Genomic DNA, 13,675 nt, shown 5'->3' with positions numbered 1-13,675 from the left:
GATGTCAAGAACATCCAGGATTCAGGAATGCACCTTTCCCTTTTACCTCTGGCAGCAGTATCTTTGTAGTAGTTGAAGTATCTTTTTCTTGGGAAGAGCTCAGAGGAAAATTGATCATTTGTGATTGTCCAGCCCACATACCAGGGAGAGGATATTCAACGTCTGGGCTGTGGACAGTATGAATGGTTCGGGCATTTCAGATACACTCCTCAAACGCATTAAGGCACCCACTAAACCCCACATTTTTCCATAACTCACGTTTTATGTTTAACAAATGTGCACAAAACATAATGTGGCTTTAGTGCGAGATAAAGCTAAAAGGAGAACCCTACAGTAATTATTACATTCAATTTAATGTGGCGTATGTTGTCAGATTCGTGTTAGTCTGAGTGTGATAACATTGTCCCCAGGGTCTTGCTGTACCCACACACAACAAAAAAAAGAGAGATAGAGCTTCACATTTTGTCAGGTCTAGATTTCAGGTCTGAAATAGCACATTAGTTATTTTTCTAGTTATCAGTTCCTTGAATGGAAATTCCAGCATGTGTTAACCTGGTTAACTGCAGTAAAGGATTCTCAGGGGACTACTTTCTGTGCTTATTGTTATGGTTTGGGTGTTTAGTCTTGTCTTATTGTGGTAGTCTGTTTTCCTGTGTTTATTTCTTAGCCTGGTTACTGTCAGGTCTTGTGATTATTGTATGGAGTTATGTTTGGTCTTGTCTTGTATATGTTCTGTTTCCTGTTTTATTTTGAAGTCGGGGTCTCGGTCTCGTCTTGTCTTTAGTTTTACTTCCTGTGTTTTTCTGCTCCCGTGATTACCTGATGTTTTCCACCTGTTTCCCAGCCTTCTTGTCACCTGCGTCTTGTTACCTTGTTACCCGCTGGATTTAGTCTGCTTTCCTTATCCTGTGTCAGATCATTGGGGTAGTTTCTGTGTGTGTGTCTGCCTGCTTTTGTCTCTGTGTTCCTATTTCTTGTGGTTCCTGTCCTTACTTGTTACTTTGTTTTTTGGATACCTGGCCTCCTGTTTTCTGGACACTTTCTGTTGTATGGATTTCTTTGTTAAGCTCAACTTTTGCCTGCCTCCTCTCTGCACTTGGGTCCACCAGTCCATGCAGCTAATGACACTTATTTTTGGTTCAGAAATAAGGGTTACTTTAAGAAAAACAAAGCTTGTCAGGTTTTTAGGAGTATGTACCTTTCAATGGGTAGAATCGGGTTCCTAGGCTGTCTGATGATACTTGGCCACTTGGTGGCAGGAAAATGGGTTGGAAAAATGATGAGGGGGTATTGTACAGTATGGCAACATTATGACACTGTATGTGGCTGTATTATTATATAGTCTGTGTACACAATGTCTCCATTGGACATAGATAGTGGTGGGTTGGAAAGGGTTATAATGTACACAGCAATGATAATTTACCCCAGGTTGACAACAACCACAATGCATTGTGATTGGATCAATTCTGACTCTGGCTCCTCTTATTCACTGTATTTCTTTGCACCTTTTTCATAAGGAATATCTAGAGGCTACCACAAAATAAACCCACAAACAACAGCCCTCCTGCTGTGCAATGATCTCCTCATTACTGTTTGTGTAACATGCAGCTGACGTAATAGCTACCTAGTAAGGCCATGAAGCAGATACAGATGGCAAAGAGGGAGCTGAAGCTCAGGCCCACGTCCTCCCGATAGATGGCCAATGTTGTCTCACAGTGGTGTCCTCTGTAACCTTCTGGGCAGTGGCAGGTGAATTTGGAGGGTGACTGGGCCACACAGGTCCCCCGGTGGCAAGGCCGCGTAGCACAGAGGGTATAGACACAGGACTTTCTCGTCCCGTTCACACGGATCATGTGGCCAGGAGGACATCTGCAAAGAAGGGTTGACAACAGGGAGGGGAAGAAAGGAAACCAAAATAATTCATTTTGGACATGGATTATACTATACTGGAATACTATGTTAAGATTTTCAAGGTAAGGTTTGTGCAAATGACGATTTATTTTGTTTGTTGAAAAGTAAGTCAGTAACTCACGATGAATGATGTTGGGAACGAAACAGTGTCTTAAATTTAATAGCTGGGAGTGATAATCAAAACAAAATTTTGCATAAGGATTGAGTGTGGGAGTATTACACCGTATCAAAGACAGATTAGTGACATGTGAACCGTATCATTTGATGATCAGTTCTTTTGAAGCCTACACACCTCCTGTTGTGATCATTTTGCTGACGTCTGCCTCCATAATGTGTACAACGTCATGGCCACACACATTCATGAGCGACTGGCTCGTGTGAGTATGCTCAGCCTCACGGCACAGTGGATTGACAAAGATTTGAACATCAGAAAAGCAGTGATACAATCCCAGGATAACATATCAATGTTATTGATGTTATAATAGCTTTTACACTTACATAATAACGGATACATTAAAGGTTGTTGAATGACTTTAAAAGTTTGTTATAATGAAGATTTTATAATGAAAAACAACAACAACAAAACATGAGTGTTGGTCAAGGCTATAAGACAAAGAATTTCACTAACTTAAAGGAATTTAAGAAGGAAATTAAGGATTTTCTAAAGTAGTATCTTCCACACATAGTTTCATACGTAACTTACTGTGTGGAAGTCCGGGGAAATACATTGAAAGCGTATCCATTTTTTATACTTCAAAGGAGAGCCAGAAGGATTGGAAACAGAAGTACTTACAATGACCTCAAACTCACTGTTTATCAAATTATTTTACTTTATAATGTAGAGAATTAGTTGACTTTAAAATAGCTCAAATTATGCATGAAAAACAATTACCTGAAAGTATCTAAAGGTTGTTGAGTCAATATGATTTTATTTCCAACACGTAGATTTAGATGTGCATGACACCAGATTTGATTAGGTGAACGTGTAAGAAAGATTCAACAGTTACAGGTGCATCAAAGAAAAACACAGCATGTAAATAAAAATGATGGAACATGGGGAATAAAACAATCAGACTGGACAGTTACAGCATAAGAAGATAAAATTAAGATGAGTATGAATGTGCATATGTGTTATTGGATGTTTATTACTATTTCCCACAGTTAAAAAATAATGACTTTTTCGTGAATCAGTGATCTTCCACTGATGTTTTTCCCTCAATTGAGAATGAACTGGAGGAGAGGACAGTGCTGACTGCGACACTGGCGTTAACAAGGATGCTTTTATGCAGACGGGGGCACATTTTCTGCATCACTTCAGAAAGCGCCGTGATAATTAAAAGCTCATTTGGGTGTAACAGCTCAAACAAACATTTTACGAGGCCAGTAATTCAGCATCCCTTTGGCTGTCTATGGAGCAGCTCCCTGGCTGTACATTTTGACGACATCAGAGATGAGTTTTGCCTCTGGTCTCTGGAGATTTCTTCAAGCTTATAAATATTGACTCGACTTAATTATGAAGCAGCCACATTAAATTCAAAATGTGACAGTAATTTACCTCATAACTGTTCCCCTTCCACCGTAAAACTAATCCAGACAAAATACTAAAGGGTTCCCACTGTATCATCTACCAAACTCAGTCTCGCATGAATCAAATTCATATGCAACTAAGCTCCTCTGTATTTTACGGAAGAACATTTGTTTATTTACAATACATTATTAATTCACAAAGAAAATTGGTGTCCTTAAAAGGTTGGTTTTTCCTACATTTTTTGAAGTAAGGCGTTAAGATCAATTTCCACAAGATGTTTTTGTATTCCTCTGTTTAATCAACTTTAGCATTGGTGTGTAAACTTTCTCAAGCCACTGTACATTACATTAGATACATTTTGGAGGTTTTGGATGCTAAAAGGGGCTGTCTTTGTCATGTTTCTGAATTGGAGAAGGCTTTTGAGAGTTGTTGTTTTCAACTTGCCTTTTGTTGTCTTTTGCAAGAGCAGCAAGCACCCAACGTTGTCTGTCTACTGTACCACGTGTGTTGGAGATAATGTCAGCAAAAATTTAAAATATGAGAACATATAATAAAATAACAAATCATGAACTTACTACACCGTGTTAAAACACTGAAATGTCATTTAAAGCTGATGTATTTCAGATTTGTTGTTTTGGCCACTTGAGGGCAGCGTAAAAGACTGCGAGCAAAACAGTGACGTGTTATCATGTTATCAATGTTATTGACAATGCTTGTCAGGAATAACGGCGATGCTTGGACCCAAATGCAGTTCAGAGAAGAGAAGATAAGATAAGAAAACCTTTATTTATCCCACAGTGGGGAAATTGCGGTTTGCAACAGCAAAGATAGATAAGTGTACAGAGATAGATAAGTGTCCAAAATATAGCAAACTGTCTTATAAAATGTGACGGTCGCTGGACAGTACAACGGACACTGTTGACTCTGTGCAACATATCCTCTTATTAGAAGATCATTTATTTAACAAAAACTGAAACTAAAAATGTCCAGAGGTAACACAAACAACAAACACAAGGTGTCCAGAGGTAGGCGAGCAAAAACTTACAAAAAAAAGTAATCAGAGTAATCAGGCAGGACACAAAACCACAGGGAACGTTAGACAAAACAATCCAGAGACAGGACAGCACCGAACTCGACAACACCATACGATGATCCCACACCACAGAGAATAAATACATGAGAATGAGGAGAAACAAGACACAGGTGACACCAGGGCTCCAACAGGTGAAACATATCAGGTTGGGGGAGACAATCACCAGGGCGGGAAAACACATGACGGGAAATAAAACCAGACAAGACAAGACAGACTACTACAAAATAAAACAGGAAACAACAACAGAACCTCAAAACCAAATAGAAACTCAAAACCACGACAGACCACGACAATGAAGTTGTTATGGCCAGTGGTGGAAGGAGTATTCAGATCCATTACTTAAGTAAAATTACTAATACCACGCTGTAAAAATACTGTTACAAGTAAAAGTCCTGCATTGGACATGTTAAGTAAAAGTATGCAAGTATCAGGAAAATGTACTTAAAGTATTAAAAGTAAAAGTAGTCAATGCAGAAAAATCCTCAAATTTGGAAACTGGAAACAATCGAAACACTGTCAATCAACTAATTGATTGATGGTCTAATCATTTCAGTTGGACTTGTGGGCCCTTATATTGTTGGCTAATGTAATTTATAATAAAACATCACATTTTGTAAAGTACATGCACTTTGTCTGCAAACATCTTAATTTGTAAAGTAACTATGAACTAAATCAGATGAAATTTCAGATAAATATATGATTGTTGCTTCGATTACAGGCCCATGCAAAGCACTTTAACATTTTAATAAAATGAAGTTATGGATGCTGCTGTTCAGGAGAGGAGTTTAGCAAACAGATAATTGAACGGCATACTGGGCTTTTTAAAATAAAAAAATGTTTTTAGTCGAGCCCCGGGGAGAAGAAGTATGTGTGTTATTATTCGACTATTTGAGTGAGGCCTCCCAGAGTAATCAGGCATCAAACACTGGGCTTGGAGGTCTCACTGCCAACACTTACTACTCTCAAATCATCTTCCAAGGTGCAGGTCAAGTGGTGGCAAGAGAAACAGGCAAACAAGTACGCAGGGTGGGGATGGAGGGTGTGAGGGTGTGTGTGTGTGTGTGTGTGTGTGTGTGTGTGTGTGTGTGTGTGTGTGTGTGTGTGTGTGTGTGTGTGTGTGTGTGTGTGTGTGCATTGGTACATGGGTTGAAAAAACTGAGCAGGAGCGAGCAAGCTGAGAGCCATACAAACCAAGAAATGGAGGGGCAGAGTGCAAAAATGAGAGCTATTGTAAAAAAAAAAAAGAAGAAGAAAAAAATGAGTAGGTGGATGGATGATGCTGGTGAGCAGATCAGAGGAGTGAACAAAAGGTAAGGGCAAGATTAAAAGCAGGGCTGCAAAGACTGAATGGAGGCTGATGTTTCCAATGGCAGAATAAAATTGCTGATATTAGTGCATGTGGCTAAGAGCACTCAGCATTTGATTCCACAGGAGCCACAGGAGAGGGTTGTTAGTTTGCTGTGCCTTTTCAACGCACAACATTTCTCATTTCCTGCTGACAAACAAACAACCCTCATACAGGAGTGTACGTGAAATGTTGATCATGCAAAAGTGTGAATCCCATCTGGGTAAGAGTGCTGGGGAAATAATTTATTTTTCACCTCCGACATGTTAGGCGTGTAGCTTAGTAACCGAGCAGATGGGGTTCACTGCCTTATAAATTACCTTTCAAAGGAAGACATGGCTGTAGCTGAACACACTAGCGCTTATTGGGATTCAAGTTTCAGAAGTCTCTCTCTTGTCTTCCCTTCAAAATTGAAAATCTATTTGACGCTTTTTTATCGATGTTTTTAACTTTTGCTTATGTTTTTGTCCTTTTTTCCAACACTTTTTGTAAATGTTTGTCACTTTTTTGACGTTTAACACTACGTAACAAAACTTAACTTTAGTTTTACAGTCATTTTTTTAGAATTTAGAAAGGAATGGATGTTGATGGATAATCACAGACTGGAATATGTCAACTTTTACTCAATACTATTTTAAAACCACTTCAATCTTTTTTTCAAATGCTATAAAATTGAATAAGACCCAAAATTAATGAAAGTAGAGATTTGTACTTGCCAAAGAGCGTTGTGTGGAATCAATCATGTTATTTTGGGTAGGTAAATAGAACACTGATATAGGAAAATGGGTCACTTTGACCGAGGACAACATGAGGGTTAAACCGAAACTTGGTAGTGTAGATGTAGCCTGACATTAAACACCACAGCAAGCATAGTGTAGAGGGGGGTGTCGTGGCAGAAAGTTCTGGCAGAAGAAGAAAACAAGATCCCGGCTCAACTTTTTGCTGCAGTGTAGTCTAGTATCAGCCAGCAAGTCACCCATAAGGCCAATCATGCTTCGCTTGCTAACACCGCGGTCATAGAGGAAGGCTGCTGTTGTTGTGACTACGTGCCAGAGCTGAACAATCATCCCTCAAAGAGTATAACTGCCCCCGCTGTGTCATTTTCTTTGACAAGCCTTTAAATTGGACTTCTGGTTTGCATTTCCCCCTCCCATCAACCCGCAGCAACACTTGTATATATGTTTGTACATTCTTTCCTTTTTATTTTTTGTCTTTATTTCTGAATAGTTGTACTGGTATTTCATCCTTTTCATTATTTCTTGTACAGTCTATATGTGTGGTGTGTGTCTTATATTTCTGCTGCTGTACCGCTCATATTTCCCAATTTTTGATCAATAAAGTCTTACATGCACACCAGTGTAGCCTGGAACAACATCCCTGGTGGTGTTTCACTGGCACATGTGTGCAGAGGCCGGGCAAAATGAATAGGTGATGTCATACGCAGAACCGCAGGAAAGAATTTGAAGCAGCTCCACAGTATTTCTCCTCTGCCAGGCAGGCTGAGGGGGTCGCGGCACAGAGCTGATCTGAGTTCACGTGACACGCCGCCCATGACTAAGAGGCTAAACCAGTTTACTTGCTCATTTGTTTTTCAAAGAGCAGAAAGCAATTTCAAAAGAATACAAAATGAGCACATTGCATTTTGTGATGACCTTCAACCAGGTTGGCACTTGGAGATTTTCTGGCAGTCACAACGCATTCTTCACTGTGGTTTTTAATCAAGAAACATAGAAGTGAGGGACGATAAAGACAAGTTAATTCCAGCTACGAATTTACACTTACATCCACAGTCCTGAAACGTCCGGCAGAAAACGGTACACTAAGGTCAGAAAGGATGCTGTTCAGATGTTGAGGCATAATTAGAAGTACAGTCAATATGCGATCTGTATCTACCTTTAATCCAGAGTGATTATTTCATCACTTTGGAACCACCAGAGTCACATTCCTCTGAGCTTTTGATGCAATCAGTAATGTACTAAAACCTGTTTAAAGGTGTACAATTGGCCTTGTAGAAAGTTGAGGGACTTACAAAGACAAATTGATGCAGAAAGGATAAGATGTATTTACTTTTTATTTCCTAGTCTGAGCTATAAAAAGATGGGTCCTTACCACATTGCAACTCCACAGCATCATTTTACTTGGTAAATGCCCGTGCCTTTCAAAACTCCACATCCACAGTTTTTGTTGCAGTCTTTCGTTATAGATGTGTTGTTACTGAGTGTTCTACAACTGTACACACAGCAGTGAGTTAAAAGAGTCATAATAGCAAGGATGAAACCCATCACAGCCTTGATTCAGTGGGTCCTAAACCTTTTTCTGCAGCCCCCCCCCCCCTTTTGTAGATAAAATATTGTCAAGCCCATTCCCCATTGTGAGGTGCACCACAATACATACATTGGATTTTTTTTTACTCTTTCTTTTCATAGTTGTGGTGTTTGGTGTGGCTTCATCATCTAATTTACATTTATCTGGCAGTCCTTTAACAAACTTTGCTAGCTGTGCAGCAGAAACATGCGTATGTATACAGTGGTGTGAAAAAGTGTTTGCCCCCTTCCTCATTTCCTGTTCCTTTGCATGTTTGTCACACTTAAGAGTTTCGGAACATCAAACCAATTTAAACAATAGTCAAGGACAACACAAGTAAACACAAAATGCAATTTGTAAATGAAGGTGTTTATTATTAAAGGTGAAAAAAATCCAAACCATCATGGCCCTGTGTGAAAAAGTGATTGCCCCCTAAACCTAATAACTGGTTGGGCCACCCTTAGCAGCAACAACTGCAACCAAGCGTTTGCGATAACGTGCAATGAGGCTTTTACAGCGTCCTGGAGGAATTTTGGCCCACTCATCTTTGCAGAACTGTCCTAATTCAGTTACATTAGTGGGTTTTCGAGCATGAACGGCCTTTTTAAGGTCATACCACAACATCTCAATAGGATTCAGGTCAGGACTTTGGCTAGGCCACTCCAAAGTCTTCATTTTGTTTTTCTTCAGCCATTCTGTGGTGGACTTGCTGGTGTGTTTAGGATCATTGTCCTGCTGCAGAACCCAAGTTCGTTTCAGCTTGAGTACACGAACAGATGGTCGGACATTCTCCTTCAGGATCTCTTGGTAGACAGCAGAATTCATAGTTCCTTTTATCACGGCAAGTCTTCCAGGTCCTGAAGCAGCGAAACAGCCCCAGACCATCACACTACCACCACCATATTTTACTGTTTGTTGTGGGTTGGGGTTTGTGTTTGGGGTTATTTTCCCATTTGGCCTTCCCGGTGTTTTTGTCCCGGTTTTCTCCCTAGTCTGGTGTCATAGATTCTGTCTTATGTTTCCCTGTGTGTGTTTGTTATGCTTTCTGCTTTATTTTGGTAGTCAACTTCCTTTCTTGTCCTGTCTAGTCTAGCTTTACATTGTTTGTCTGATTGTCCAGCCCCGCCCTAATGTGATTCACCTGTTGTCTCATCTGTTCCCTATTTCCTCATTACCTCATGTATTTAACCCCAGTATTTCCTTTGCCTCTTGTTAGATCCTTTTGTTCTCCAGCGTGTCGTTACCTCTCCTCTGTTCCAGCTCCAGTAAGACTTCCCCGTGATATTTTTGCCTGTTTACCTTCCCCTGTGAGTTTCCAACCCTTGTGCTTCGGTTTTTGGTTTTTCTCTGGCTCCCTGTGTTTTGACGTTTTTTGGTATCTGTTGCTGCTGTGTTTTCCCCCAATAAACCCTTTTTGCCTTCCACCTGCTACACTGCGTTTGGGTCCTCCTTCCGCCCCCATCACAACACTGTTGGTATAATGTTCTTTTTATGAAATGCCGTGTTCCTTCTACACCAGATATACTTGGATACACACCTTCCAAAGAGTTCCACTTTTGTCTCATCGGTCCACAGAATATTGTCCCAAAAGTCTTGGGGATCATCAAGATGTGTTGTGGAGAAATTGAGACGAGCTTTGATGTTCTTTTTGCTCAGCAGTGGTTTTCTCCTTGGAACTCTGCCATGCAGGGCATTTTTGCCCAGTCTTTTCCTGATGGTGGAGGCATGAACGCTGACCTTAACTGAGGCAAGTGAGGCCTGCAGTTCTTTGGACGTTGTTGTGGGGTCTTTTGTGACCTCCTGGATGAGTCGTCACTGCGCTCTTGGGGTAATTTTGGGCGGCCGGCCACTCCTGGGAAGGTTCACCACTGTTCCATGTCTTCGCCATTTGTGGATAATGGCTCTCACTGTGGTTCGCTGGATTCCCAAAGCTTTGGAAATGGCTTTAAACCCTTTCCAGACTGATAGATCTCAATTACTTTCTTTCTCAATTGTTCCTGAATTTCTTTGGGTCTCGGCATGATGTGTAGCTTTTAAGGATCTTCTGGTGGACCTTACTGTGTCAAGCAGCTCCATTTAAGTGATGCCTTGATTGTGAACAGGTTGTGGCAATAATCAGGCCTGGGTGTGGCTAGAGAAATTGAACTCAGGTGTGGACAACCACAGTTATAGTATGTTTTAACAAGGGGGGCAATCACTTTTTTCACATAGGGCCATGATGGTTTGGATTTTTTTTCACCTTTAATAATAAACACCTTCATTTACAAATTGCATTTTGTGTTTACTTGTGTTGTCCTTGACTATTGTTTAAATTGGTTTGATGTTCCGAAACACTTAAGTGTGACAAACATGCAAAGGAACAGGAAATGAGGAAGGGGGCAAACACTTTTTCACACCACTGTATATATATATATATGGTGTTGCCGTAACATACTAGCCTGGATGTTTTTCTGCTTGTTCACTACTTTAAGTGGATGGAAGTTGACAGCCACATTTTCCTTCTGACAGCCAGCTTTCTTATGCGCACGTGAGCAAACGTTTCTTGTGCCATAAAATTGCTGTCATGGAATTTGACATTTTCACCAGCTTTAGAACAAACAAAGTCTTACGGATGCTTTTTCTTCAACAGTTTTCCCACGTTCTAAAGTAGGTCAGGGCCTGGTTGTTTCAAAGCACATTTACTATGTGGCCGTGAACAATACTAATACCAAGGTGAAAAGCTGAAAAATAGCTTCAGAGGAAGAGAGAGTAGGTTTTAATGCACGCGTCTTCATGCCTTTGGGTCCAAGTGATGAGTGTGTATGTGGAACATCTGTTAGGAATGTGCGGTTACAACGGGTGTGTGCATGTGTGTGTGTACGGGTGTGTGCATGTGTGTGTGTACGGGTGTGTGCATGTGCGTGTGTGTGTGTGTGTGTGTGTGTGTGTGTGTGTGGTGTGTGTGTGTGTGTGTATATGTGTGTGTGTGTGTGTGTGTGCACGTGCACGTGCACGTGCATACCTGCATTCATGCACTCTCCACAAGTCAACACAGGTGAAGGGGGGACTACATTGGTTCCTTTTGCAGGAGTCAGACGAGCACCCAAGGGAGAGGCCTTGTATGCTGACCTGGGAAACCCCATCTCGCGGCTGGCTGTCCAGTGGCATGTAGCGACCATTGAGGCGTACATCCCTCATGCAGCCTGGAGGGAGAAAAATGGAACAGAAGCACAATGTTGTCACATTCAGCTCTACAGACACACAACTGGAATAGAGTTGTACCTTATGAACCTGGTGAGCTACTGGCTCCAGTTCTAGAACTTAAGAGCAGCATAAATCCACTAGTGATGGCCAAATGAACCCTAATGAAGCTGAGAACTTTTGTCTTTATTTTCTGAGCTCACAATATGGCGCTGTTTATTCAAAAAGAAAGACCCAGGGTGACCTATAAGTAAGAGCCCCATGTAGGCTGATTTCTTTGCCGTGTGTCACCCCCCCATCTCTCTCCAACCTTTTTTGTCTATCCACTATCAAATAAAGGGAAAAGCCCCCCCCAAAAGAAAGGCTCAAGGAATGGAAATTGTGTGTGCGTTAACCCTTTGTTGAACAGAGAGCGCCATCTAGTGGGCTCGGAAAATAAAGAAAATGCTTCACAGAGCTTCATTTGGCCATTACTAAAATCTACGCTGTGTTGCATTAACTTTTGTTTTAAAGCAGGGTTTTCCCTACCACAATAAACCCAAGCAGTTTTCGGCCCCGCCTAAGCCAAATGAATGTAAAATCAATGTGAGCATCAAAACTGACTAAATGACTTTTCCCAGATCTAGTTAGGGGTCCAAGCCCGAGGATGCGTGCACCGCAGTAATCGCAAGGCGATACGCGGTTCACACAGCAGGGCTGTGGAACCCTATTGTTTTCGTAAGGATTTTTCATTGTTTTTCATTTTCATTTTCATTTTAGTTTTTCTTCTCCGCATAAAAGTGGTGCTGCAGCCTAAACCGTACATGGTGGCCACGCGCCACTTTCGGGAATGGTCCGAAAGTCCGCAAAGACCTCAGCCAAAAAAATTCATACACTTCTACCACTAGGTGGCGCTATACCAGGACAAAACGCGTTTGGCCCTATAACTCCAAAACCGTACATCGGATATTAAAACACCTTACATCCACGCGTTCCCTGGATCCTAATGAATCTCGTGATATAGGCCACGCCCATTTCCGCCTAGACTTTTATGCGTGAAAAATGGCGATTTATCAAAAACCTACTTTTTCTATCTCCTCCTAGACCGTGCAATGGATCTGCACGAAACTTGGCACATAGCATCTCCAGACCCACCTGACAAAAGTTTGCATAAAGATTTTTTATAGGATAAAAATTGCGCGTGTTACGCGCAAACAAAGTTTAGTTGGTAGTTATGAAAACATTGCCGTTGCCATATCTCGGCCAAAATAAATGCTATAAAATCAAAACTTTACGGTATTACTTGCTATGACCCCCTGAGGCTCTGTACCAAATTTCATGAACATTGGCCCCTAGGGGGCGCTACAAATAAAAAAAAGTGTGTTTTTCACGAACGTACTTTGCCATATCTCGGCCAAAATACATGGTATCAACACCAAACTTGTGGTGATTGTTTGGCATGCCGCACGGAAGCTTCATACCAATTTTGGTAACGATGGGCCATTAGGGGCGCTATAATCGACGTTTGTTGGTTTTGTGGACAAAGTCAATGCATTTAAATGGGGAATTTGCAATTGCAATATCTCTGCCACAGTAAATGCTATAAAAACCACACCAGTAATGATTGTTTCGCCCACCGCCCGGAGGCTCTCTGCCATATTTGGTAGACAGGCCCTTAGGGGGCGCTCTGATCAACATAGAACATTTCCCCGGGTCGCTGGGGACGACTGGCGCGGGGAGGCTTGGACCCCGTTGAAACTGCGTGCAGTTCTAGTGATTGTAGTTGCTCCCTAGTGGACTTATTTAGCAAGTTTTGTCTTTAAGCTTTTTGAGTGTTATTTATTCATTATCTGCTCTTGCTTTTACAACATTTAGACAGATATAGTAATGGGATGTGACATTGCATATTTCTTTTATTGAATAATGTAGCATTTTCTTTCTTTCTAAAACCTCTGCCAAATATGTGCACCTAAGTCTTCCACAGACCTAAGAAAACACTAATGAGGTGTGTATTGCAGCATTTTGAAATGGCATTCAAACTGTTGGAGGAAATCTCTGAAGGCGAAGATTTGCATACATGTTAAATATTGTACAATGCGCTCCGTGGTACACTGATAGCTGTGCTGTTTACACAAGTCACTGCTCCGCTGGGTTACACCCCTGAGACACTTATCAATGGGGTGTTAACATATTTGAAAGCCTGTTTGCAAAATGCTGGACACAGTTAATAGAAAACATTGCAAATAAGGGCAAAACCCTTTGGCTTGGAACAAACCCCAATGGGTCTGGATCCTAGTTGTAGTTAAATGATACTTCTGGTTAATTACAATATGGA

The 13,675-nt window shown here is 41.1% G+C and overlaps 1 protein-coding gene across 1 annotated transcript in view; it reads right to left on the bottom strand.

Annotated features, from left to right (window-relative positions):
- LOC116692225 (neural-cadherin-like) overlaps positions 1–13,675 on the bottom strand; it is a 347,629-nt gene that overhangs the window by 28,400 nt on the left and 305,554 nt on the right. The window contains 2 exon segments of the mRNA XM_032520340.1: positions 1,614–1,869; positions 11,183–11,363. Of these exon segments, the coding sequence (XP_032376231.1) occupies positions 1,614–1,869; positions 11,183–11,363 (437 nt within the window).

Source organism: Etheostoma spectabile, chromosome 1 (assembly GCF_008692095.1).
Source record: "Etheostoma spectabile isolate EspeVRDwgs_2016 chromosome 1, UIUC_Espe_1.0, whole genome shotgun sequence".
In the NCBI taxonomy this organism is placed as follows: domain Eukaryota; kingdom Metazoa; phylum Chordata; class Actinopteri; order Perciformes; family Percidae; genus Etheostoma; species Etheostoma spectabile.
The sequence above is the reverse complement of the archived record's forward strand: the minus strand, read 5'-3'. Positions and strand labels throughout refer to the sequence as shown.